Here is a 27144-nt window from a genome sequence, read left to right on the forward strand (position 1 = left end):
GGAGGGTGCCTAAAGGAAAGGACACAGTAAGTGGGGGGGGAGGGTCAAAGTTGATAGGAGGGGTAGATGGAGGGGAGGAGGACATCACCAGGGAGGGGGAGCTGGCGGAAGCCACCTTGGAAGAGGTTAAGGAGGGTGGAGAGATGGAGACCGGGTGGGACGTGGGAATGCAGGCATGGCACCTCTAGATGGGGATGTGCCTGAAGCTCCGCCAACAACTCCTCCTCCGTGATCGTCGGACTAAGCCGAGTGATCATGGTGGTGAGGGTCAGCGGGCGACGCGGAGGTTGAGGTTGGTGGGAGGGAGGCGGGGAAGGGGCAGGAGTGAGGGAGGCATGAGGGACAAAGCGGGTGACAGGGATGCGGGAAAGGAGATCCGTGTGAAGGGTAGGGCTGGTGGAGGAGATGATAACCGAATCACGGCGAGGAATGAGGAGGGAGATGGGGGCACCGGGAAAATGCTGGCACAGGAAGAAGGTGAGGTTCCGGGCCTCAAGAAGGGAGGGATCAGGATGGGAGAGGATGTAGCGGAAGGAGGAGGGGGAGGAGGAGGAGGGGGCAGGGACAGGCGGCGAGTCATCCATGGCATCCTGGACAGGTGAAGGAGGACGAGGCGGAGCCTTTTTGGATGCAGAAGAGGCAGGGGTGGCGCTAGGGCGTTTAACGGCGGCGGAGGAGGTGTGGAGGACGAGAGCAACTGGAAGGTGGCGTGGAGGGGCAGGTCCCGGTGCTGGAGTCGGCGCCGGAGATGGTGAGGGCGATGGCGACGGTGACGATGAAGACAATGCAGGTGCAAATACGAGAACTCTTTATTATTTCAAGTCGCCAGGAAAGTAAACGAGATCAAACCTCACATCAAACCGCACACTGAGTTTTGCAACGGAGAGATGCGACATTTACCATTCTAAATCACACCTAGGAGGTGCTCAAGTAGCTATTTTATGCGAATTACGAATTAATTACCAAATTCAGATTAGCTTAGTAGTGACAAACAATAACACATTTAAACTACAGTAACTTCCTTGTGTCTTACATAAACTGTCATAACTAGTTCTGTTCAAACAAGAACAGCTCAAGAAATGAAAAGGAAATTAGCAAACTTATTTTAAATTTAGTAATTGTTTACCGTTCTGTAAAACATTGCAAGGCCGGCCTGAGTGGTCGAGCGGTTCTAGGCACTACAGTCTGGAATCGCGCGACCGCTACGGTCGCAGGTTCGAATCCTGCCTCAGGCATGGATGTGTGTGACGTCCTTAGGTTAGTAAGGTTTAAGTAGTTCTGAGTTCTAGGGAACTGATGACCTTAGAAGTTAAGTCCCATAGTGCTCAGAGCAATTTTTTTGAAAACATTGCAACAAGCACATTACAACCCCACTGTGAATGCTGTTGTCGAATATGGGACTTCGCAAGCACCTGGGAATCGCCATGATTATTATCAAGCTATTGAAAGCTGCTGGGAATGAATATGTCGGTGGGGCTCCCAGAAGTCGTGTACCAGAAAACCAAACGTATCTCAAGTGCTATCCTCTCTGCTCTACTGGAAATAGGGGATCTATCATTACTCGGCCACTTAACAGTGAGTGTTACGTCAATCGTAGGGATAGGCGCCCTTCCCAGCGGAGGCAGAGACCAAGGAAAAGTCAGGGTGTCACACCCATCACCCCAACAAACAAGTTAGAAGTGCTGTCTTCCACTGGAACCGGAACTGAGCCATTGAAACTCACTGCACCTGTTGGGAAACCTGCTGTGTTCCGTTTCGAGGGCAAGCAAATGCAAAAGGGTAGGGGCTATTAATCTTTGGCAGTACAAACATACAGCTAATAATGGTGCCCAACTGGCAAATGGAAGTGTCGAATGGGAAAGAATACCAGGTGCACTCAGTGTGTATGTCTGTGGCCTTTTACAACGTGCTGAAGGGGCTATTACGGTTGACCAAGAGGGAACAGGATGCAACTAACTGCTCACTGCAGCCCACATTGGAACAAACGATGCCTGTCGACTGGGCTTGACGATCATATTTTCATCACACCAGCGAATGGGGTGCGAGGACCAGCCTTGCTCATGAAGTTTCAAATGGTTCAAATGGCTCTGAGCACTATGGGACTAAACATCTGAGGTTATCAGTCCCCTAGAACTTAGAACTACTTAAACCTAACTAACTTAAGGACATCACACACATCCATGCCCGAGGCAGGATTCGAAACTGCGACCGTAGCAGTCACGCGGTTCCGGACTGGAGTGCCTAGTACCGCACGGCCACCGTGGCCTGCATAAAGTTTCATCGAAGCTTACAGTTTACAGCACTGTTCAGAGAACTGATCGTGTCCCCTGATTCTGGGTCAAGTGGAAGGACTGAACCACACATTTCATAGGTTCTATGACAAGCCAGGCTACGACTTCCTGGCCTTATGCCATAGGGTTGAGAACTGTAGGGTCTCTCTAACTCTGTCAGGTTGCACTACACAACAGAGGCTGGTACACTGGTAGCTGACTGTTTGTGGGGTGTACACAAGGTTTTTTAAATTAGGTGAGTCACCATCCAGTCCGTCCTTCTTATTAGCTGTAAGTGACTCGGAAGTATCAGTGGTAAGATCCAAATAAACACCTAATGATTAACTGCCGAAGCATTCACAACAAAGTGCTAGACTTCAATGCGCTCGTAAGAATCAGTAGAGCTCAAATAATGCTAGGTACTGAAAGCTGGTTTAAACACGAAACTGATAGATGTGCGATTTTTTGAGAAAATTTACGTGTAGGCTAACGGAAAATGGAAGCGGTAGACAACAATTTTAAATCTACCGAGATATAAACTGAAGCTGAATTTATTTGTGTGAGAATCAGTATCCATGGTGGGCATAAACTTATAAATGGACCTGTCTAAAAAGCAGCAATCTCACCATCATGTGTAATCGAAAACCTTAGACAATAACTCAGATCGCTTGTGTGTAAGTCCCACAAACATACTGTAATCCTAGAATAAGACTTTAATCATCCAACGATCAACTGCGAAAGCTACAATTTTGTAAGTGTTGGGCGCGACAAGACGTACTGCGAAACATTACTCAATGCTTTCTCTGAAATGAAATGTTCGTATGGCTTTGTTGGCCGGGAGGCTCCATGCGGGGAAGTTCGGCCGCCTTATTGCAAGTCCTTTTTAGTTGACGTCACTTCGGCGACTTGCGAGTCAACGATGATGAAATGATGATGAAGAACACACAACACCCAGTCATCACGAGGCAGAGAAAATCCCTGACCCCGCCGGGAATCGAACCCGGGACCCCGAGCGCAAGAAGCGAGAACGCTACCGCAAGACCACGAGCTGCGGAAAAGTATCTAGAACAGATAGTCCAGAAGTCCACTGATGGTGGAAACATATTGGATCCAGTGGCAGCAATTTGATCTGACCTCTTTGAGGATGTCCATACTGAAACAGCTGTATATGACCATGGGCGATTGTAACAACAGTGTTCGCCAAATTACAAAGAGCAACTAAAACAAGTAGGTAAAGAGCCTCTAGCGTCTGAAATAAGGAACTTTAAGCGTTTAAGTATGGAGAGGAGCGTGTAGAAGAACTGTGGTCAAGATTAAAGGAGTAGTAGACCATGGGCTTGTCAGAAATATATCTAGTAGAATAGTTCGTGATGGGAAGGATCTCCAATGATATATAGTCACTGTAAGGACACGCCTAAGAGAGAGAGTACTGTGTGGTAGGTGTGAAACTGAAAGTAGAGTTACAGATAAAATGATTCTGAATGAAATGCTTTTTGCTGTCAAGATGGCAATGTGAAACAGAATATTATCGAAAGATCCTCCACAAAAAACAAAGGATTTCTGTGATATGAAGATGCTGTTAATGACACCGAAGTTACTGTCCAGACATTCATGGACATCATGGAACAGAAACGGAGGGTACCAAAGCGACAACAGAAGTGCTAAACTCCATTTTCAAATCTTTCTTTACAAAGGAAACTCCCGAAGCATGGACCCAGTTTAATTCTCGGACCCGCGGAAAGGTGAGTGAAATAGATATTAGTTACAATGGGGTTGATAAACAACCGAAATCTCTAAAGCTGAACAAAGTTCGTGGTCCGATGGAATCCCTATCGGATTCTATATCAAATCTGCAGCTGAATCAGCCCCTGTTTTAACCGTCATCTATCGCAGATCCCTTTAACAAAAAATAATGATCTTTAACTGCAAGAAAGCCCAGTACATACGCATCTGCAACACCCCGTTCATTATCCGTTTTTTGTATAATCTTAGAACATGTTCTGAGCTCAAACGCAATGAGACATCTCCAACAACATGACATCCTGCATCCCAGCCAGTACGTAGTGGATTTTGAAAACGTCATCATATGAAACCCAACTCGCACTTTTCTCACATGGCATCCTGAAAACCATGCATCAAGGCATTCGGGGTGATGCAGTATTTCTTGATATTCGAGAGGAATTTGACTTAGTAACAGACATGTTATCGGAAGTACCATCGAATGGTATACCAAGCGAAATTTGTGACTGAGTTGGCAATTTCTTGGTAGGGAGGACGCAGCATGTTATCTTGGTTGTCGAGTCATCTACAGATGACGAAATATCAGGTGTGCGCCAAGGAAGTGTGTTGGGATCATTGTTGTTGCTTTTGCATATTAATTACTTGCAGATTTTTCGCAGGTGATGAAGTGATCTGTAACGAAGCACTGACATACGAAAACTAAACTTCATCCGAACAGGCCTCGGAAAGTCCGACGGTATCGACCGACCGCCGTGTCATCCTCTTCAGTCTATAGGCAACACTATATGCGAATAGGGAGTGGCACCTGGTCAGCATATCACTCTCTCATCCCGCTTTCGTGACCGGAACCTCTACTTCTCAGTCAAGCAGCTCCTCAATTGGTCTCACAGGGGCTGAGTGCAACGTTGTTGCTAACAGCGTTGCGCAGATCCGAATAGTCACCCATCCAAGTGCTAGCCAAGCCTGACAGCCCTTAACTTCGGTGAACCGACGGGAACCGGTGTCACCACTGCGGTAAGGCCGTTGGAACTGACTTATAGAAGCTGGAAAAATATTCTGTTAGATCTAGGTAAGATTTTAAAGTGGTACAGAGATTGGCAACTTGCTTTCATTGTCAAGGAAATGTAAAACTGTACATCTCACAAAATTAAAAAACGCTGTATCCTATGACTACAAGATCAATGAGTCACTGTTGGAATCGGTCAACTTGTTAGTCGTAAATAAAGCAGGTCTTAGACATCGATTCATTTCTAGAGTACTAGGGAAATACAGAAAATCTTCAAAGCATACTGCTTACCCTAGAATATTACTCAGTTCTGTGGCATCCGTACCAAAAATGACTAACAGGCGATATGAATATAAAGAAGGGCGCAGGAAAGATCACAGGTTTCTTTGACTCAGGGGGAAGTTTCACGAAGTTTGCGACTGTACCTAACGGTTTTCTACTGCTGAGTTGCTCTTCTAAATAGCATCCCATACGAGCAAACCGGATGGATATTTACTCGTACTTGGGTTACGCATGACTGTTGAAAGAGAGAAGCTCGATGTAGGGTAGAGCCGCGCATGTGTGCTTTCAATGGCCCATAGCTAATACGCTGCAAATAATAACCTGCAGCTGTGATCCTGCACTCAAATATTGTATGCGTTGGCTAGAACTGCGAGTAAATAAAATACACAGAAATACAAAATAAAAGTTAAATGAATAATTTAATAACCAGGGTTCTATTCTAACATCTGTAATTGATGTAGACGACAGAGAATTATGTTAAATAATGCTTATTCAAGAAAGGACGTCTAAAATAAACGGGAAGTGGTCCTACGATAGTCAGATAAAATACAGACAGAAAATAACCTTATCAAATGCAGTAACGTTACGTTGAGAGCTTTACGAGAATGATAGCAAAATGCCTAAACTAAATTGTAATCAAAGATACTTAAAAGCTGCGTCCATTTCGTCACGACGATATCTGAAATATTCACCAGCTCAAAATAGTTTAGAGTTCAATATGATGATTTACAAATTGTCACATGTGATACAAAGAACAGTAACTCGTACTCTGTCTATCCTCAGTTCCCGTAATACAAGCAGACAAAGTTAGGGTCCTAGGCTGGAACACGTTCAGACCTCTCGAAATATAAAGTCCCTTCAAAAGTTAAAGTATGATAGCGGCTGTTCACCGCCCAGGATCAAACACTTCAATGATCGAATACCAGTAATTACCACAGGCAAGTCTGTCTCCTTCGGAACTTCTGTAAAGTGCCCAGAATCCCCCCTTGAGCTCATCGCTATTTCCTGCTTTTCCATTGGCTGAAGGCTGTCCCCATCAAAAATGCATTGTTGGTAAGTTATACAGACGTGATTTGACTTACCACTTACCGGACTAAACTAATGTATTACAACAATATTTAACTAAAGAAATGATATAAACACTTGGTCACACTCAAACCATTCACAATAAATATGAATAAAGATTTGTCCATAAATAAAGAAGCCAGTATTATTGTCCAAGTACGTTCTTGACAAATGACAAGTTTGTTGTTAAACAATTAGTTAGGTGCGGTTGTCAGAAGCGTCTACTGGTACTTTTTTACAACGGTTGTGTTAGCTAACTCTTGTGACTGACCACTTCTTGAATTAACATGATCTTGTATCAACATTTGTAATTAATATATAATACAGTTCTGGTCATTAAATAAGTAAACAAGTATGACAAAATGTGAGGTATTCATGCTGTATTCAGTTGCTGTGTAATTGTGGAGCAGACGGTATTCTGACAAATATTTGCATAATGAGAATATATAAAAAACGTAATAAATCAAGAAATAAAACAGATACAGATATGTAGCTTTTAGAAATAATAGGTACAGTGCAATGCTTGAGATATTGTATGCTGAAATCGCATGAAGTATTTAAAAGTTGTTAATTCAGAGGCTGATTGTGGAAGTATTTATTCGCTGTGAAATATTAGCTTCTGCAGTTATAAAAATATCGAAATATTATGTCACTGGATGCGCCTCATTTTTCTGAGATCACAAATGTACTCAGATTTGATTTAATTCTGGACTGTGAATTATTATAGAATCTTGATGAGCTGTGACAAGCATCTTTCAGCTTGTTTGACACTCCTCCATTTATTGGAGCATTGTTTGTCATCTTAAAGTGTCAAAACACACAGTACAGCGATTTACCCATTTCCGGCCACGCGCTACAAGGAGCGTCTGAGCTCGCCTGGAGCGGCTGCGCGATATCCTCGTCCCACTGACTCGCACCCAGCCAAGCAAACGCATCTCTTCTCAGTACCTGCCCTAGGAGGACAAATAACTCTCCCACATACTCGTAGCGTTACTAGTTGCTGACGAAACTGAACTGGCAGACGCTTGAAGATAGACGCTTAGTATCCTGGGAAAGCCTGTCAGCCGTCTAGAAAGACCAAGACGTTGATGAGTCAATGAACCACTTGTGCTTAGTAAAAGACATAACTACACTGCTTGACAGTTGCTAGGGAATGGCTTACACTTGCTAAGGAACAACTGACAATTGCAATGGAACAACTGATGATAATCGCTACAGAATCCCCGGCCATGACAGTAAAAGCAAATGTAGAGGGTTAGAGATTAGATTAGGTTAGTACTTGTTCCATAGATCATGAATACGACACTTCGTAATGATGTGGAACGTGTCAGGTTAATAAAAGGTATCTATACAAGATATTACATTACAAAAAATATTACATGACACTTAATATTCTTAATTTTTTTAGTGTGTGTGTGTGGGGGGGGTGGGGGGGGGGGGGGGGGGAATTACCCACTTACTATATCCAAAAATTCATCTAATGAGTGAAAGGAGTTGCCATTCAGAAATTCTTTTAATTTCCTTTTAAATGCTATATGGCTATCTGTCAGACTTTTGATGCTATTGGGTAAGTGACGAAAGACTTTTGTGACAGCATAATTTACCCCCTTCTGAGCCAAAGGTAGATTTAACCTTGAGTAGTGAAGATCATCCTTTCTCCTAGTGTTGTAGCCATGTACACTGCTATTACGTTTGAATTCGTTCGGATTGTTAATAACAAATGTCATAAGTGAATATATATATTGTGAGGCTACAGTGAAGATCCCTAGTTCTTTAAGTAAGTGTCTGCAGGGTGAGACGTATTAACTGCAGTCAGCCCTGTGCACGAACGCTCTGCATGCATTTGACAGTTCATGCAGCACAGTGTTTGACGAAGGGTGTTGTGGAACCGATTAGCGTAACATTCCGTTTGGTACGGCAACAAGTCTGCAAGACATAATTTGGGCGCTGAAGATCGTGGACGACCAGTTGGGCAACTAGAATCCGGGCCAAGTGTCACTACTGTGGCCACAGTAATGGGTGTGTCCAAAAGTCCATCTTACGATTAAAAAAGGCCACTGAAGGTGGAAATGCTGTGCGAAACTATGCCAGAGGTTGTTGACGGACCACCATCCCAAAGGAGGATCGATACGTAGCCCTAGTGACGAAGAGAAAAAGACATCTCACGCCTACGCAGATCGCTGCAGACATTTCGGCTGCTACCGTTACACGTGACTCTGTCAGAACCATTTCACGGCGATTAAATCAGGCTGGTCTGTATGCTCGGAAGCCTGTTAAATGCATCCCACTTCAATCACGCAGTTGCCCAGAAAGAGTTCGTTGGTCTAGGGAGCACGCTGTTTGGGCTCATAACAGTGGTCCAGAGTGTTGTCCTCCGACGAATCCCGCTTCACTGCGGCAAGTGATTCTGGCTATCAGTTAGTGTGGAGAGAAAGGGGAACACGTTACACATCACAGAATGTTCATAAATGTCACCTGTATGGCCTAGGCGTTATGCACGATGGCCGAACATCGCTGCATAGACTTGAGCGAGATGCCATTACAGCACAGCGGTATTGCAGGGAGATATTCTTCATTAGGTCTAAGTCATTTAGACTGCTGTACGCGCTAGCTTTCTGTTTATGGACAGCGATGCCCTCCCACACAAGATCGTTGAGGTGCTGAACACACTGCCAAGAGAAGATATTGAACGCATGGAATTAACTGCATACTCCCCGGAACTAAACCCTACAGATTATGCCTGGAATGCTTTTTTGGTAGACGTGTTATTCAATGAATGCTCCCTGTCCAATTGATGCGAGACTGAAAACCGCCTTGATGGAGGAGTGAGACAATATCTTTCAAGGACTCCTCAACAGTTTGGTGGCCAGCATGAATAACAGGTGCAAAATGTGCATTAGTGCCCGAGGAGGGCATATTCCTTACCGGGAGCCCGACACCGATCTTTATGTTGGGAGACTGACCTACGTCAAACATGACTGTTATTTATGCGTGCAATCCAGGTTTCCCACGCAGTGAAGTCTGTACCATTTTTTGTTGTACATATACCACTCCACCTCTATTATGTATGTACTGTGTTCCATATCGTCCATCAATGTCTGTGATCTTTCCCGTCTAACAATATTTTTGTTTCTTAGCCATTGTCAAGCAGTGTATATTTCACAATCATGGTGTTCTCGTATTTACGAAAACTGCATAGCAAGGGACTATTGTGCTCACCCCATGAGAAAGACGATTTAGTTTGGATTGTTCTGTACACCCTTGTCCACCTATTGTTGGCCACCAATGTGCCTTGAACTCTATCTGGGTTGAGCCACGAGACGTTGTAATGTATTTTCTCTACTTCTCCATTTCATAATAGGGTCATTCCACGTCAAATCAACAAATGAAACCATTGTTTTCAACCTTACACTCTTAAATTTAAATGAAATTAAGTATGCCTATAGTACTCATAAATATATCAAAAATTAATTTTTTCACATTTTTCTGAAAAAAAGTTACCGCGTAATGGACTTTCAAAAATTGAAAAAAGACAAATTTTTGACTCGCAGAACTATGTTGTTTTCTTTATAATTCGCGTTCTAATTAAGGTAGAACAATAAAATTTACTTAATTGGAAAGCTCTTGTAAAGAGCTTTTATATGATACCAAACATCATTAGTTTAATGTATATATATATATATATATATATATATATATATATATATATATATATACATTGTTTACAAAAACAACATTGCACGAGTAGAAATTTGTAATACGTCTAGCACAGAAAATGATGATGATCTACTGTATTCTGTGGTGAAACAAGAAAGTGAAAAGGTTTTATGTGATAGTGACATACAAGACATTGCAGCAAGTGAGGCCTTAGGAAGGTTGAATGCTTCTTTGCAGTCCGTTGGTGAACCGCCAATTAAGAAGAAACGACTGTATGAAGCAAAATATCCTAAGGAAAAACTAATTGAATTAACTTCAACAATTCAAACAAAAGTATTATTGCTTCCTTCCGAAAAAGAAGAAGAGGTGCATGATCATGCAGAATCTGAGAAAAAGCTGGAGTGTTAAGAAGCTTCAAGATGAATTTAACGTAACAAATTACGTGGCTCGAAGAGTAAAAGATTTGGTGAAGGCCAAGGGAATTTTGTCTTCACCAAACCCAAAACCTGGCAAGACTCTTGATCAAACAAACGCTGACTTTGGTAGAAACTTTTATTGTTCTGATGAGATAAGCAGGGCAATGCTTGGGAAAAAAGATTTTGTGCTTGTGAGAGATAACAGAGAAAAACTGCAAGTACAAAAACGGCTAGTTTTAAGTAATTTGAAAGAAATTTACATGAACTTTAAAGACAACCATCCAGAGCTCCACATTGGATTTTCGAAGTTTGCAGACTTACGTCCCAAAAATTGTGTTTTAGCTGGAAGTAGTGGTACACACAGTGTCTGTGTGTGTACTACCCATCAAAACTTCAAACTCATGCTGACTGGATGTAACATTCCTCAGCTGACAAAGGATGAAGATAATCCAATAAAAACTTACAAAGACTGCATTGCAAGAATTGTATGCAATCTGTCATTGCCTGCTTGTCATTTTGGTGAATGTAAATTCTGCTCTGGCCCAGAAACATTTAAGACATATTTACAAGATTTGTTGAATTCGAATGATATTGATAATATATCTTATCAGCAATGGGTTTCCGTTGATCACACATCTCTAGAAACAATCATAAAATCATTTGACAACTTTATTGATGCTTTTTTGATAAATTAAAATCCCTTTCACTACACTCATTTGATGCTAGTCAACAATCAACCTTCCAAAAGAGACTGAGAAATGAACTTGAAGAAGGCGAGGTCTTAGCGATCTGTGACTTTTCTGAGAATTACTCCTTTGTCATCCAGGACGAAGTTCAAAGCTATCACTGGACAAACATGCAAGCAACGATTCATTCCATTGTTGCTTATTACAAGGATGAGAACAAACTCGAGCACACAAGTCTTGTAATCATATCAGACTGCCTAACACATGACACTGTTGCTGTGCATTTGTTCCAATCGTACATGATGGACTTCCTGACTGTTAAATCCGGTAGAAAACCAAGAAAAATATATTATTTCTCTGATGGAGCAGCTCATTATAAAAATAGGAAGAACTTTATCAGCCTGTGCCATCATGAAGAAGATTCCCAAACTGAAGCTGAATGTCATTTTTCAGCCACCTCGCATGGGAAGGGAGCTAGTGATGGCTTTGGTGGAACAATTAAACGACTTGCAGCTCGAGCAAGTCTGCAACGGCCATACAGTGATCAAATAATGACACCAAAACAACTTTATATGTTTGTCAAGGATAACATAGATGGAATGAACTTCAAGTATGCTACTAAAGAAGATCACAAAAATTAAACTTATGGAGAGATTTGAGAAATCCTGCAAAATTGTAGGGACACAAAAACTTCACACTTTTATTCCTTTTAGCAAGGGAAAAATAATAACAAAAGTGTATTCAAACTCTGATGATAGTAAAATTGAATTGGTGACAGTTTCTGACAGTGATACAATACCGTTGAAAGACATAAAAGGATATATTGCTCGTGATTATAATGGACACTGGTGGTTAACCTGTGTACTTGAAAAAAATCGGGAGAAGGATGAAATCACAGTTAGTTTCTTACATCCACATGGACCGTCACCATCTTTTACATTTCCGAGTCATCCAGAAATTCTTTCCATAAGCAGTAGGGAAGTAGTGGCAATCGTGAACCCTCAAACTGCTACAGGGCGAACATATAAGTTATCCAGTGCAGAAATGTTGATGTGCAACAAACTGATAAGTTAGAAGTATGAAGAAGTATGAAGAAGTGCACTAATAGGACGCCTATTTGAAAATAATAGTAATTACTAACTGAATTTAGGTCTGATCTCAGGTATTCATCTTTCTGGTTTTTTATTTTTTTTAAAGTTTTCATTCTGTATTTATTAATTACAGGAGCATAAAACATATGTTCTTTTGTCAATTATAAGTTATTTTTAATTTCCACATTTTACAGCAACATACAGCTGGTGAGAAGTAGGCCTAATATCTAAAATAAATTAGTTTTTACGAATTTTTAAAGCACCACCCTTAACCTAAAATTGCTTTTGATAGTGATCCCATGCTCATCCCAAGTTGAAACTTTCAGAATATGTAGAGGTAGAGTGTATCTTTCACATATATTTTTTTGAGAACTTTAAAAATACAGTTTTTCAAAATTCGATAAATACAACAATGTTGTTTTTATAAACAATATATATATGTATATATATATATATATATATATATATATATATATATATATATATATATATATATATAAAACTAATGATGTTTGGTATCATATCAAAGCTCTTTATGAGTAATATACGCATACTTAATTTCAAACAATCTGAGAGGGTCAGGTTGTAACACTTGTTGATTTGACATGGAACTGACCAATATCCAAAATGTAATAGTTACATAAAATTCCCAGATAAATACAACTAAACTCAATCATGATGCTGTGATGCAATACCAATATACAGGGCGCGTTTTTTATCTTGAGACAACGAAATATCTCGAAAACTACACATCAGTTTAAAAAACGGAAAAATCCGGCGGTACCAATGTTGAACCCCCTGCCGCAGTCCATCGGGATGGACCAGGGAAGAAGCTTTGAAATCTTAATAGGAACATCTCAGGTTAATCGTAGATTCGGATTGTATGAGAAAGAATACGTAACATTCCTAAGTACCACTTTTTTCGTTGCGTGAAAGATGGCGCCATGATCGCCAAAACAATTGAGTTTAAAAACAATATTATGTTAATAAAATGCATTGGACAAAAAATGAAAGCCAGATGTGTTTGTATGAGGCGTCGCTCCCTATCTTTCGTCAACGGCGTGCTCGTTTGAGGTGTGTCCTCTCGCCCATCACCAAATGCTTTTTTGTAAGAATTATTTCGCTTTTATGTACTCAAAAATGTCGAGTCCGCCTCTGTGCAATTATTTTGCCAGCCATGGAATGGTTCGACACAACTGAGAAGTGTTTCCGACGTAATATTCTGACATGAACTGCGGAGACGCTGAATCATATTATTGAGCGTTGTTGGCACTTCGTTAAAAACTTCACAACTAACCTCACAAACAAAAGTCAGGAGAAATAAGATCTGATGAGCTTGCAGACCAAGACAATGGACCACCTCTTACGATCTACCGACGATTGTACATGCGATATAATACTTCCCGTGTTGCTACAGAATAAGTGTTAGATCGCATGTTGGTCAACAACCATATTGGAACCATATTGTTTTTCAAAGTCCAAGGGAAGGCCTGCAACCAATACTGAAAGATCGTCCTCCAAGAAAGTTCGATATTAATCACGATTTGGGGTGCCATCGACAGAGAATGGATCACCGAGTTTGTCAGCAATTATTCCACGCCAAACATTCACATAACAGGGATCTGATGTTCAACTTGGGGTAATAAATGAGAGTTTTCCACATTCAAGCAGTGCATGCTGTGATTAAGTGTGCTGTTGTTCGTGAAGCTCGACTCGTCAGAGAACAACACTCCAGGAGAGAAATTTGGATCTCTGTTTATTTGTTGAAGTGACCACTGGCGAAATGATATTTGATTCTGAAAATCATTGCCACGAATCCTTGACGGAGGGAACTTCGGCAAACGGTTGTCTGACTAATTCACGATTTATAGCCCAGTGCTAATGTGGGGATTATGATTCACTGCAGCTAATATCGCAGTTCATTTATTCTCTTCAGCAACTGCCCTTCGACGGTTCATTTTGCGTGCTTGTCTAGTTCTCTCAGTGGAGAAATGTCGACTAATTCGGCACCACGTGATCGCACTCTGTTTGGAAAACGTTGAGCATTGCACACATTCCTGACAATTTTCTCTTCTACCGTAATAGCTTGCATTCCAACTAACATCGCAGTAACGTTATGGATGAACGTACTTAAGAAAGAGGGACGACATGCAACTAACGAGATCAAATAAAATAATTAACGAATGAGTGTTTCAAAACAGCTACAAGGAGAAAACCTGAACACACTGAGTCGTTTGACACACACGTCTGTCTTTATGTTTTTTATTCTATTCATTTTTCTCGTTTTGAAATTCAACTGTGTTATTTGTAGATTACAGAGCCATATATCACGCAACGACGTAAGTGCTATGTACAAAAATTAAGCATTTTTTCCTAGAGTGCCCGATTCTAAAATAAAATGGGATGTTCCTATTTAAAATTTCAATGTTTTCGACCCCAATCCCATGTGGGTGGGTCAGGGGATCAACGTTGTTAATGCTGGGTAGCATTTTTAAAAATATTGAACATGTATTTTTCCGTTCTTCAATGAATAGTTTATGAGATATTTCGTTGTCTCAAGATAAAAAACCTCACCCTGTATATCATTTTATATATGGACTCAAACATATAACACAGTGATAAAATGGCTGTTTCAAATTATACACAATATTTCTCAATAAATATTTGATTTCAATATCATATAAAATTAATTTTGTTTTTGTAGATTCATTGTAATTTATATTATATCCTTTTAGTTTGTTGTGAGCTGCTATTGTCAGAGACGGTTGCATTTCTCGAAGTTGTCAGTGTGACTCTATGTGGTTACATGAGCAAATTCCTCTATTGACTTAGAAATACTTTCTTATTGCCAGAGAATTGGTTGAAGACTTCAATTCTATTTGTGCGTAAAGTTGGCAGTAGCGTATCAGAAAAAAATTATTTGCATCAGCTTATGATTATTCCAGTATTTTGAAATTCTTTTACACATCTTATCACATAGTCAACATTATAATTATCATTTGCTAATGAATACACCTGAAATAATCAATATGTCTTGATGTGACTGTGTAATTCAGTATAGATATACTTGATGTCCTTTTTGCTTTTGAGTGAAAGGTGTCCATTACCTAAAATGCAGAGTAAATTTGCAATTTGGCAATTGCATGTCACTGTTGGGCAGATCGTCAGCATTCAACTTTTGATACAGTGTCTGCTTTCCTTCTATATACGGTCTTGCACTTGATAAGTGATCTGAGGCTACACAGAATATTATTTCTATAATCTTCTATTCCTGAAAGTGAGTTAGTTTTTGAACTTGAAATTCTTCTTCTTTCTTGTAGGAAAAGAGACCTATGCCACCAGAGCCGAAGGAAAACCGTAAGTTATAGTGAACGTTCTCTATATTTTTAGTTGTAATTTTAATTTACTTTTTACTACACACAATTAGGCAGTAGTCACAATGAATTATTTACAAAATAATTTTAATATTATCATAACTCGTTCTCTCCTCATTTGATACTTATTATGTTCAAATTTTTACTATGAACAAAAAAAGAGGAACATTCATCAAAAACTGTGCTATCATTTCATTTGAATCATAAAACTATAACAGTTTCACTCCTTTGGTAGGCCTTCTATCACTGTATACGACAATATGTTTGTGTGAATAGCATTCAGAGAGACATTTCTGTATAACTACACAAGCTTGTATAATGTATGGGCCAATATTTTGTTCTTGATAAACCAAATAAAACACTTCTAGTATGACTTTCAGCCAACATTGATTTGTTCCTGACAGTTGATAAAATCAAACAATAGTTGAACTGTCATCAAATAACGGTTTACTGTATCCTACAAAAACCAATAGCACTGGAAACCAGAGCAATGTTTTATCCATACATCTCCTCCGTTAGAGAAAGAGAATTAGATGGGTAAAGATCGTGGGATGTATCATCACAGGAATCTTAGTAGGAGCCATTTAGGTAATCACTTACTTCGTAACATCTTCTCAACTCCTCACTGATGTAATTACCTATGGTGTGTCAGTATCATTGCAACATTAAAGGTATTAAAATAACATTAGTATATCGTTGCACTAGCCACCAGTCGACAAGTTGGGAGAAAAGATGTGTGAACTTTCTCTATGTTTGAAGATAACAAGGCCTAAATTATTGAATAAATCTTGATAAGATGTAGGTAGCTTAGTTTTCTTCCAATGTATCGAAAATTGTAGTGATTATGGTATTTTCTGGAGAAAAATCATTTTTTTGCATCATCTGACTCATTTGAAATGACCATTTTGTCAAAATTCCAATAATATTCTATCCCGTAGATAAGGGCTATGATTACCTCTGCCAGAAGAAACGTGGCTTGCTATATCTTCCTATCACAATACTGTGGATGAGTAAAGTAAAGAAATATAAGTAAACAGTATAAATTTACAGTGTATTGAATAGATGGCATCATTATCTCGAAAAATAATTCTCATATTTCGTAAATATATTAAATTGAGCTTTGGAAGTGTGAGGTGTCGGTTGAGCAGTTTAGCATACCCTTATGCTGCTGTAGATTCGATCTCTGGTGACCTGCAGCTATGGGAAGCTCCCCATAAGATCATGCAAATTTAAGAGAAACGACGTCATGCAATGGATAACATCTTATTTAAAAGGAAACTACTAGTTGTGTCTGAGCGAAGCATGAATATATGGGTACCTCACGTCACGTGAATATCTTAATGAAGGAATTCATCGAACCACAAAAGTAAATGAGTGGTCATTGTAACAGTCTGGCTTATTGCCATAAAATGTCAAGCAAAATGATTTGCTCGCTGAAGCAAGCATATATACATTTAATAAATAAACAAGAGATTGCAAACACGAATTAAAGGCTTGGTGCAGGTGTATGGACACACAAAAACATAATATGATACTATATCGTAGACACGGCCAACGAGTGCCCAAAGGATAGTGATTTAAAAAAAGATCCCGGGACAACCAACAACGAACATCAACACTCTCGCCAAAGTGAGGGATGGGTGCAACTAGCTATGTAATGAAAATCTGATGCAAATTAATTAGCTTTGCATTCCCCTCGTCTTGATGGCTGCATTGGTGGCATATTCTTACCGCCCTTAAACGGTGTGTGTATGGAAGACAGCTGCAGTAGTGGCTGAAAGTTCTGAGTGCAGCTCAACCTCGACTTTCCAGTGGATGGTCCCACGGTCTGATACTCTATGAAAAGTTTTCATCTGACCTTCAGGTCTTATCTAGCCAAAAGGATTCCTTTTCGTGTCTCGCACAATGCTGTTTGTATGGAATTCATTCTGCCCTCACCTATACTCCTGCTGTGGGGATATAGGAAACTGCCATTTCCCTGCACAATGCCTGCATAGAGAATGTTTCCAGCACCAAACAAGTTCCCCAACGAGCCAGCCAAAGAAAGCCACCAAGGCTGCAGAAATAACAAGTCTGCAACACCCTATTAAGAGGAAAGGAGAAGAAGAAGTTGTTGGCAGCACATCATTGACAATAGTGAATACTGACTGCAGTTTTCAAGTAACGTCAAAGAACTGACTGCACTGGCTACTGGGGTCAGCATATTACATTATGCCCAAACTGTCATGTAACACATTTTTAAAATTTAATAGTGGGTTACATGACAGTTTGGGCGTAACCTGCCACGTAACAGAAGTGGCAAAAAGTTCATTGTTGTTACACACACATCAAAAAACTTTTGCATCACCCTGGTTCCCAGAACTCCTGAAGATAGACGTTGACTGTGGATGTTGTATCACAGACACAGTCCCTCGGATTGTTCAGAGACGTTACTAAACCCGCCCAAAGACGTAAACAACAAAGCGTGAGCAGCGCCTATTAGACGGAGGGGGACCGACAGCCGACCAGTTCCAGTCATTCCACCAGGAAGGAGGTATACGGCTAAAGTTGTCTGTAGTTCAACCACGCCTAGGCAGTCAATACGGCGGTTCGGTCGTATCCGCATTGTTACTTTGTACCAGGAAGGGCTCTCAACACGGGAAGTGTCCAGGCGTCTTGGAGTGAACATAGCGATATTGTTTGGACATGGAGGAGAGAGACAGGAACTGTTGCTGACATGCCTCGCTCAGGCCGCTCAAGGGCTATTACTGCAGTGGATGACCGCTACCTACGGATTATGACTCGGAGGAACCCTGACAGCAATGCCACCATCTTGAATAATGCTTTTCGTGCAGCCACAGGACGTCGCATTACGACTCAAACTGTGAGCAATAGGCTGCATGATGCACAACTTCATTACCGACGTCCATGGCGAGGTCCATCTTTGCAATCACGAGACCATGCAGCGCGGTACAGATGGGCCCAGCAACATGCCGAATGGACCACTCAGGATTGGCATCACGTTCTCTCCATCGATGAGTGTCGCATATGCCTTCGACCAGACAATCGTCGGAGACGTGTTTGGAGGCAACACTGTCAGGCTGAAAGCCTTAGACACACTGTCCAGCGCGTGCAGCAAGGTGGAGGTTCCTTGCTGTTTTGGGGTGGCATTATGTGGGGCCGACGTACGCCGCTGGTGGTCACGGAAGGCGCCGTAACGGCTGTACGATACGTGAATGCCATCCTACGATCAATAGTGCAACCATATCGGCAGCATATTGGCGAGGCATTCGTCTTCATGGACGACAATTCGCGCCCCCATCGTGCACTTCTTGTGAATGACTCCCTTCAGGATAACGACATCGCTCGACTAGAGTGGCCAGCATGTTCTCCAGACATGAGCCCTATCGAACATGCCTGGTATAGACTGAAAAGGGCTTTTTATGGTCGACGTGACCCTCCAACCACTCTGAGGGATCACCCCAATCTCCGTTGAGGAGTGGGACAATCTAGGCCAACAATGCCTTGATGAACTTGTGGATAGTATGCCACGACGAATACAGGCACGCATGAATGCAAGAGGACGTGCTACTGGCTATTAGATGTACCGGTGTGTACTGCAATCTGGACCACCACCTCTGAAGGTCTCGCTGTATGGTAGTACAACATGCAATGTGAGGTTTTCATGAGCAATAGAAAGGGCTGAAATGATGTTTACGTTGATCTATGTTATAATTTTCTGTTCAGTTTCCGGAACTCTCGGAACTGAGGTGATGCAAAACTTTTTTTGATGTGTGTAGTACTTAAATATAAATTTTCCATAGAAATGAGTTAAGCAAGGAAATGGCTAATTATAACATTATATTTCACCACCAGATGTTTCGTATATTGTATGCCTTACACATAAACGGTACAGTTTGTTAGTCGGTATCGAAATGGGATAAGTATTTCGGTCTGCTTTATATAATGACTCAAAAAAGAAAAAAAAAGATAAGCAATTCGGTCTATAGGTATATTAGTGTAACACTGCAGTAACCTGTAGTAACCTGTTACAGTTAAACGATTCAACTTGGCTTAAACAATATCGAAATTTTTGTATTTTGCAGAAGTGCTTATACGCATGGGCAGTGTTGGGATATGCGGCTCAGATGTACATTATCTGGTGCATGGTGGAATAGGCGACTATGTGGTTAAGGGTCCCATGGTACTTGGTCATGAATCATCGGGCACAGTTGAAAAACTTGGGCCTTGTGTGAAAGACTTGAAAGAGGGTAAGTATGCATCTAATTTAGTATTACAGGACATAAGGAAACGCATTTCATGGTGCAAAACTGTACAGTAAAGAAAACAACTGAAGAATTTTGTCTTTGGATAATTACATAAACAAACCTAATTTACATGGTAATCAGTACTATTCATAGCTATATTGGCAATAGATCATCAGTGTCCGGCTCGTCCTCACCGAACACCTACATCTACGTTTACAATTTATAAGAAACCTCTAGACGTGTGGTGGAGAGTAGTCCTTGTACCAATATAATTTACTCCTTGTCCCGTTCCAATTGCAAATTGTGTGCATGAAGAATAACTATTAGTAATCCTCCGTATCAACTCGAATTACCCTGATGTTCTCGTCAAAAGAATATTTATAAAATGAAATGAATTTGAACTTATGAGAGTATATTATGGCGTTCGTTTGTTGAAGGATAAAATAGAAAACACTCTGATAATTTCCACAATTTTTGCATGCTAGAAGAGAACATTAGTGATATGAACAAACAGTTGTAACATCTAGTATGTATCCCAGTCGCATGCTTACTAGTAAGGAGGAATGTTGTAAAGTTCCTTAGCTGAATTGAATTTATGTCAATGGAGTAGATTTTTGCCGTATAAATATTTTATTCGTGTTTAACGCACTATTTTCAGAATTTTCTGCTTTCTACACGATGTTAGATGCACTGCAGTTCCAACAATGAAACACTAAACCTGATCACATAAGTTTATAGTCGTGTAGCAAATTTAAATTTTGTTTGCTGTAGGAGATTTTTAAATGAATTACCAAAATTTCCATTTTGGTTTTGTATTACAGAAGTGTAAAATGACTTCAGACGTTTCTAGACGTTTAGTAAATACTTCGTCCATGGTGCTCAAATTCACTGGATGTAGGCCCAAAGAAATTAACTTTATAATGCAAGGGACTTTTTTTACTACAGTACGCAATAATAATTAATAATTGGCTTTGATCTCCTTCGTTATAAAAGCTACAGCGGTGAAATTTTAAAGAAAAGCAACTATCTCAAAAACACTTTCCTTGTTATTGCTAGTCTGCATTTCATATCTTTTCTACATCTGCCATCGTCTGTTATTTTGCTGCCCAAGCAGCAAAACTTTATCTACTGCTTTCGGCACTCCACATGTTAATTTAATTCTTGAAGCATCTAGTGATTTTAATAGACTACATCTCATTCCCCGTGTTTTAATTTTGCCTATATTCATGTTATAGCTCTTACTAACCGTTCTATAGAGCTTGCAAGTCTTGGGGTCTTCACTTACAATATTTCCACAAAAGCTCTGTACTCTAAACCACTGTTCAAAACTTTTTTTTTCTTGCAAATGCCGTTTGTTTGTTTTAGGTGACCGCGTAGCCCTTGAACCTGGCACACCGTGCAGAATGTGTTCTTATTGCAAAGAAGGTCGCTACCACCTCTGCCCTGACGTTATTTTCTGTGCAACTCCGCCGGTTGACGGAACCATGTGCCGTTACTACGTGCACACAGCAGATTTCTGCCACAAGTAAGCGAGCCGCATTAGATAAATGATTAGCTTCTGTCTCGTAATCCATTCTGATGGTCTGTGCAGCTGTAATTATGTGATGAAGAAGTGGGTAAATGAGTTACTGGGCCTTACGGCAGAGCACTACATCTTCGTAGTTGACACGCAGGCTGTACGAGCGTAAATACAGTACTGTCATATGGCGTTTTTAATTTTATAAGTTGTAATGAAATTCATTATTCTTCAGCCCAAAGGATCAACAGTGCATTACTTTCATTATATTGAATTGTGTCAACGGTTATAAAACGGTGGAGTGCATAGACATGATAAAGTTTTGTGGATTGGGAACGACAGAAAGTAACGCTTATCCCCATAAGGTCAATTTTGAAAAAAACGTTGCTAATTTGTTCATGTGTAAGGATGCTACCAACAAGACAGTAATTATGACATTTCTTTCTAAACAGCTTACGCAGGTCATCTTTGTGTTTAAACCGTTGGGGATGCTGACCAGAGAGTCGTAGTACATTTAATCACTCAAGTAATTTTTTGATGAAATGTCATGTTGCTGCAATGTGTAGATGACTTTCGTACTCATAATTTTCGCGAAGAGTCGGGCCCACGTCCAGTTCGTTCCTTTATATTCGCTGGATAGCAGACTCCATAGCCATGAGCCCAACAAGTGAGCGTATCGCGTCACTATAGATCCGAAAGAGACGGCGTGGCCGCTGGGGTGGGGGGGGGGGGGGGGGGAGGAATGGGGGGAATAGTGGACACTGGACATGACGGGTAACGTCACATCCAATTTGGAGCTCAATTGGAAACCAGTATCCCGATTGACAAGGTCGTCATGCATTCGTATTCCCACTGTCACTTTGATGACCAAGTCCCAGGACCCATTGCGGCTGCACGGCATCTTTGTTCGAAAACAAACAAGTTCATGGTTAATGCTGTGCTTAGCCACAGCAGACTTGTCGGATTGGTCAAGGCGAACACTCTTCATATTTTCTGAACAGCACTGCGAGATGCATCACTTTGTCTGGCCGAGATTCTGTCTGCCACACTTGCAGCTGATGCACTAGATCTAGGTGTCCATAGCCCTGGTTGGTCCTGGACTGAGCCAAACATATTCTTGATTTTAACTGTTGAGCGGAAAACTGTTTTTATCTTGTCCTTTTCCACTACTCTGGCAATCTAGCCTGCTGGTGGCCCTGTATACCGAACAAACACGGGGCGCTGGGTTTCTTCTTCTGTATTGTTTCTTTCTTGTTCCAGCTTGGCTGGAGATTCGTTCTGTTTATGTTTCCGAGTAGCCATTGTTGCGAAAGATTTTGCAGAGCTGTGTAACTCGGTAGACAGACTTTCCTTGTAGCATATGGCTCACACTGTGTATGCCAGGGTTGTGAGCACTGGATGTTGGCAGTTACTGGTGTGGTACAGTTCCATGTGTGTCTTCTTCCTGTAGACGGAATGTCGTATCATGTCATCACGATTCTTCTTTATTAGAATGGTAGCCATCTATTTTCTTCCATCTCCATGATGAACGTGATGTTGAGATGGCACAGAAATTCTTGTGGATTTTCTTCATCGCGCTGATAAATCATGAATATGTCGTCCACATACGTGCCTTTGGCTTCAGGCGAGCTGTTTTGAGAGCTGTTTCCATATACAGGCATTTCGTGAACGGTTACCCAAATCGATACACGGTTTGTGGCAAATGTTAGAGCGTCGAGGGACATGTATATTTTTGTTTGGTTAATGTTTTTATCGCTGGTGTCAATTGAGACACTGAAGTAAGTACAAACAATGCAACAGTATACTTTTTATAAATGCATTCGATAGCTCTTAAGAAGGCAATTACAGTGATATAGCATTTGTTAATGTTGAGGTTGAAATCTGGCGTAAAAAATTTGAGAAATGTCCTAGAATGTGAGAGTACGGTGGCCGGAAAAGGCATTTGCAGTGCAAACACTGCCAAGCAGGTCTCTCGGACCAGGTTGTGTAGTCGTATACCATAGGTAGGCCTGCGCTATGAGAATAAAGCTTTATTTACCCTTGAACCAACTTACGACCTAGATGCAGGTTCACCTATGAATGTTGTATATTGTAGTGGAAACTTCTGCCATCAAATGTATCAGGATGTATTAAAACTCAGCTAGAACTTTCCAAATGATTTATTGATTTCCACTACAGCGCTCCGTTCACCTCAGTCCGCGTCACAGGGCCCCACAATTCTGAGGAAGCACCCCAGCGGCCAATGTAATGCAATGCTGTGTCAAGCCTGCCTTGTATGCCAGCTGCAGAGTTTCGATTATGTCAGGATGTCTGCGCCAGCAGCCGATTCAGCGGCCACTGTCCTTATTGTCTCTGTGCTGCTCCGCCAGGAGCCATAGGCCAGCCCCGCAATGCTTCTTCCTCGCTGGCATATCTGAGATAGCGGTGGCAACAAGTGCCCGCTATCCGGCGTTCCCTCGCCCCGGGAAATCTGTGGCGAGTGTTGAGAGCAGAGATGACTACCCATGGTAGCAAGTCGAAGAGTGGCCCGCCGCTGGCTGGCTGCAGACCCTGCATCGGCTTCAGAAGGTCGAACGAACGACCTGCCATGGACTGGAATGCCGGCGCCCCATCTGTTGCTGCGTGTAGCCCAGTGGTGTGACACGCGTCGCCGTCCGAGAGAGCTGAAACACTTGAATGAATCTCGTTAGTAAATAGCACCTATTTATATGCGGTTGTGTGCCTCTGTTTTGCTAACGTGCTGCTCCAAGTCCACCACACCCCAGTTGCGCCAGTTGGCCCCTTCTGCCTGTAATTTGCACCATGCGAACCGCTGCATTTACGCTTTTCAGTGGTTCGACGGTCCTGTGGCCCCCATTCTACTTCGCAACTATGGTATGCATAACTCACTGCAATCTGGCCCACACGTGGCGGTAACTTGTGCTCAGAATATTGCACAAAACTAACTTTCCCTATCCTAAAGGTTGGTGCCGCTACATTATCCCCCTCTTCTGAAAGACCCGGTCCCCACGTCGCCCCTTAACTAGCTCTTAACTTGTTTGAGTCGGCGCCTATGGCATATTTCCTTACTACTAGAAAACTTAAATGTGGTTTAGTGCCCTTTAAGACCATGACATGAAACAAAACATAAAAATTCCGTACTGGACGACCACTGCTCGATCAGCCCCTTACCTATGCATCTCATGCTCTCAATATCCAATCCACTGGGACTTGGACTACCCTTGATTCCCATATGGAATTGGCTCTCCACGTGATCAGAATGAAAACAACACATAGCAAAGTTAAGGCTGCGATGACACTTAGCACAGAGGTGTTCAAAATGATCGTTATTTGGTGTTGCCTTTCCCTATACTGAGCAAGATGTTGAACAAGCTGTTCGGCTTATATGCACCCCTCTTGCTATAAAATGAACTGGTTTACGGATCTCAACAGACCTGGCTCCAGAGTTTGATTTAACAATGTCAGATTCTGCCTTGTCAAAAACTCTGAAGTGGTTTCTGGACAGTACAGCTGTGGCTGCGAAACATTCAATGGCGTGACTCCTGAAATTGACACTGGCAGTTGGAAGGTTGCTCCTATTATGTTACACTTAGTTTCATTGATTAAAATTCCGCTCTCCTCAAGCCCTATACGTTTCGCTTCTGCAAATACTCCCCGCTCAAAACAACTTGCTACTACTACCAAATTCTCAAATAGTTCAAATGGCTCTGAACACTATGGGACTTAACATCTGAGGTCATCTGTCCCCTAGAACTTAGAACTACTTAAACCTAACTAATCTAAGGACTTCACACACATCCATGCCCGAGGCAGGATTCGAACCAAATTCTCGTAGGTGGAGAAGATCCAATGCATCCCGACTTGTTGCAAGCTCAATTTTGGCTCCATGATGTCCCTTCGATAGTCTATTCCTTTCCCCCTGGCTAAAAATAACTGCACCGTGCATGTGTCCCATATTTGTAGCTTCACAGATTTTCCTCCAATAGTCACTATTTTTGATTCAATCTCAACACCGATTGTGTGACTACGTTCATCCTTAAATTTACATTATATGAACTGGTGCAATAAACACGACTTTCGTGACCGAGCACTGTCGATAACAAAAAAATTAAACAGGAAATCGTACGGCTCTGATATCGTTCAACGCATATTTATTACGGCTTTGCCACAAAATTTACTCAGACGCCTTTATTTCTCCAGAACAGCCTTTCATTTCTCCTCCAACAACACTCCACATACGTCAGACGCTAAACTTCCCTTTTCAGTGACCTGAAGACAGGTATCACCATCACCTTTCCTCCCTCTTCAAAAGGACTGCTATCCGCAGCAGGCTGTATTCGAAAATACATACAACATGTGAAAATACAATGCCTAATTACTCTATACAAACCCAATGATACATGACACGAAAAATAAAAAATAAAAAACTACAAATATTCTACTACTTTCTGGATCACAAAGCATCCGGTACTTCATGCTGTACTCTATCTTCCTGGTTTTCTCTGTGCTTAGCACCTCTCTTCACTCTCTCTTTCTTCCTCTTTCCTTCCTGTGACACGCATGGAACCACATCCGGGCAACCCGTAAATGGCCGTAACTGCCCAATGTGTACTATCGTTGTTCTCGTTGGCAGCTGAATTTTAACATTAATGGGGGATGTGGCTTCAACAATTTGGTATGGCCCTTGATACCTCGTGAGGAACTTCTTCGTTTTCCCTTTTTGCGTGTAGGGGCTGGACAGCATTATCCATTGCCCCACTCTAAACTGTGGTAAACTTCCTTTCCGCTTCACTGCGTCTTCCTGCCTTTCCAAAGCCTTTGTATTCGCCTTTTCTACCCGTTTCCAAACATCCCGAATTTCTCTAGCGAATTGACGTACAGATTCACGGGCCCTTCGTTTCTGTAGCTTCACTAAATCAAACAGTGACGGCATTTTTCGCCCTTACACTACCTCATATGGACACAAACCGGTACTTGTATGGACTTTTGCATTGTATGCGCATACAATATGCTTCAAACACTCGTCCCACTGATGGCGATGAGAATCCACATAAAAACTCAGCATCTTCCCGGTTGTTCTGTGTATCCATTCTGTCCTTCCGTTGGCCTGTGGATACAACGCTCTCGTCCTCAACTTCTTTACATTCAACAATTTACACAGTTCCTTCATTAAATCCGCCATGAAGTTGGTCCCTTGGTCAGTAATTATTGTCTCTGGTACACCAAACTTCAAAATCCAGTTGTTTATTAATGCTTGCGCCACCATTGATTTGGCATAGCCACCATCTCCACATACCTTGAAAAATTGTCTATTATTTTCAGAACGAATCTGTTTCCCTATGGTGTACGCCTAAAAGGTCCTAAGACATCGATTCTGAGCAAAGAGAATGGACATGTTGCTTCCGGTAATCGTTGTAGCTGTATCTGTTTCCGGCTCAAATCTGCTATCTGCGCACATGGTATACAATTCGTGACTTACTGATCCACATCTCCTTTCCTACCTCTCCACCAATACCTCTCCACCACTCTCCTATTCGTCGCTGTACACCCTCCATGAACAGATAACACGTGATCATGTGCTTCTTTTAAAGCCTCATCCCTCAACTTCGCTGGCACTACTACTCTTGGCCCTAACTTCGTTTCCTTGCACAGAAGACCGTCGTACACATTAAACTGTGGCTGTGTCCGATACAATTTACAATCGTTGTCCGCATCCTTTAATTCCTGCCATACTGCTAGGTCATAACCTATGACTTCGATTTTTGCCACCTTCCTACTTAGTGCATCCGCATTG

At 41.5% G+C, this 27144-nt stretch overlaps 1 protein-coding gene across 1 annotated transcript in view; it reads left to right on the top strand.

Moving 5' to 3' along the window:
- The first annotated feature begins 11584 nt into the window (after positions 1 to 11584).
- Positions 11585 to 27144, top strand: part of LOC124803282 (sorbitol dehydrogenase-like) — a 172420-nt gene continuing 156860 nt past the window's right edge. The window contains exons 1-4 of the mRNA XM_047264465.1: positions 11585 to 11644; positions 15540 to 15570; positions 19673 to 19837; positions 21200 to 21359. Coding sequence (XP_047120421.1) covers positions 11585 to 11644; positions 15540 to 15570; positions 19673 to 19837; positions 21200 to 21359 — 416 coding nt within the window. The remainder of the gene's footprint in view (positions 11645 to 15539; positions 15571 to 19672; positions 19838 to 21199; positions 21360 to 27144) is intronic.

The sequence above is a fragment of the Schistocerca piceifrons genome, chromosome 6, assembly GCF_021461385.2.
Source record: "Schistocerca piceifrons isolate TAMUIC-IGC-003096 chromosome 6, iqSchPice1.1, whole genome shotgun sequence".
Classification (NCBI taxonomy): domain Eukaryota; kingdom Metazoa; phylum Arthropoda; class Insecta; order Orthoptera; family Acrididae; genus Schistocerca; species Schistocerca piceifrons.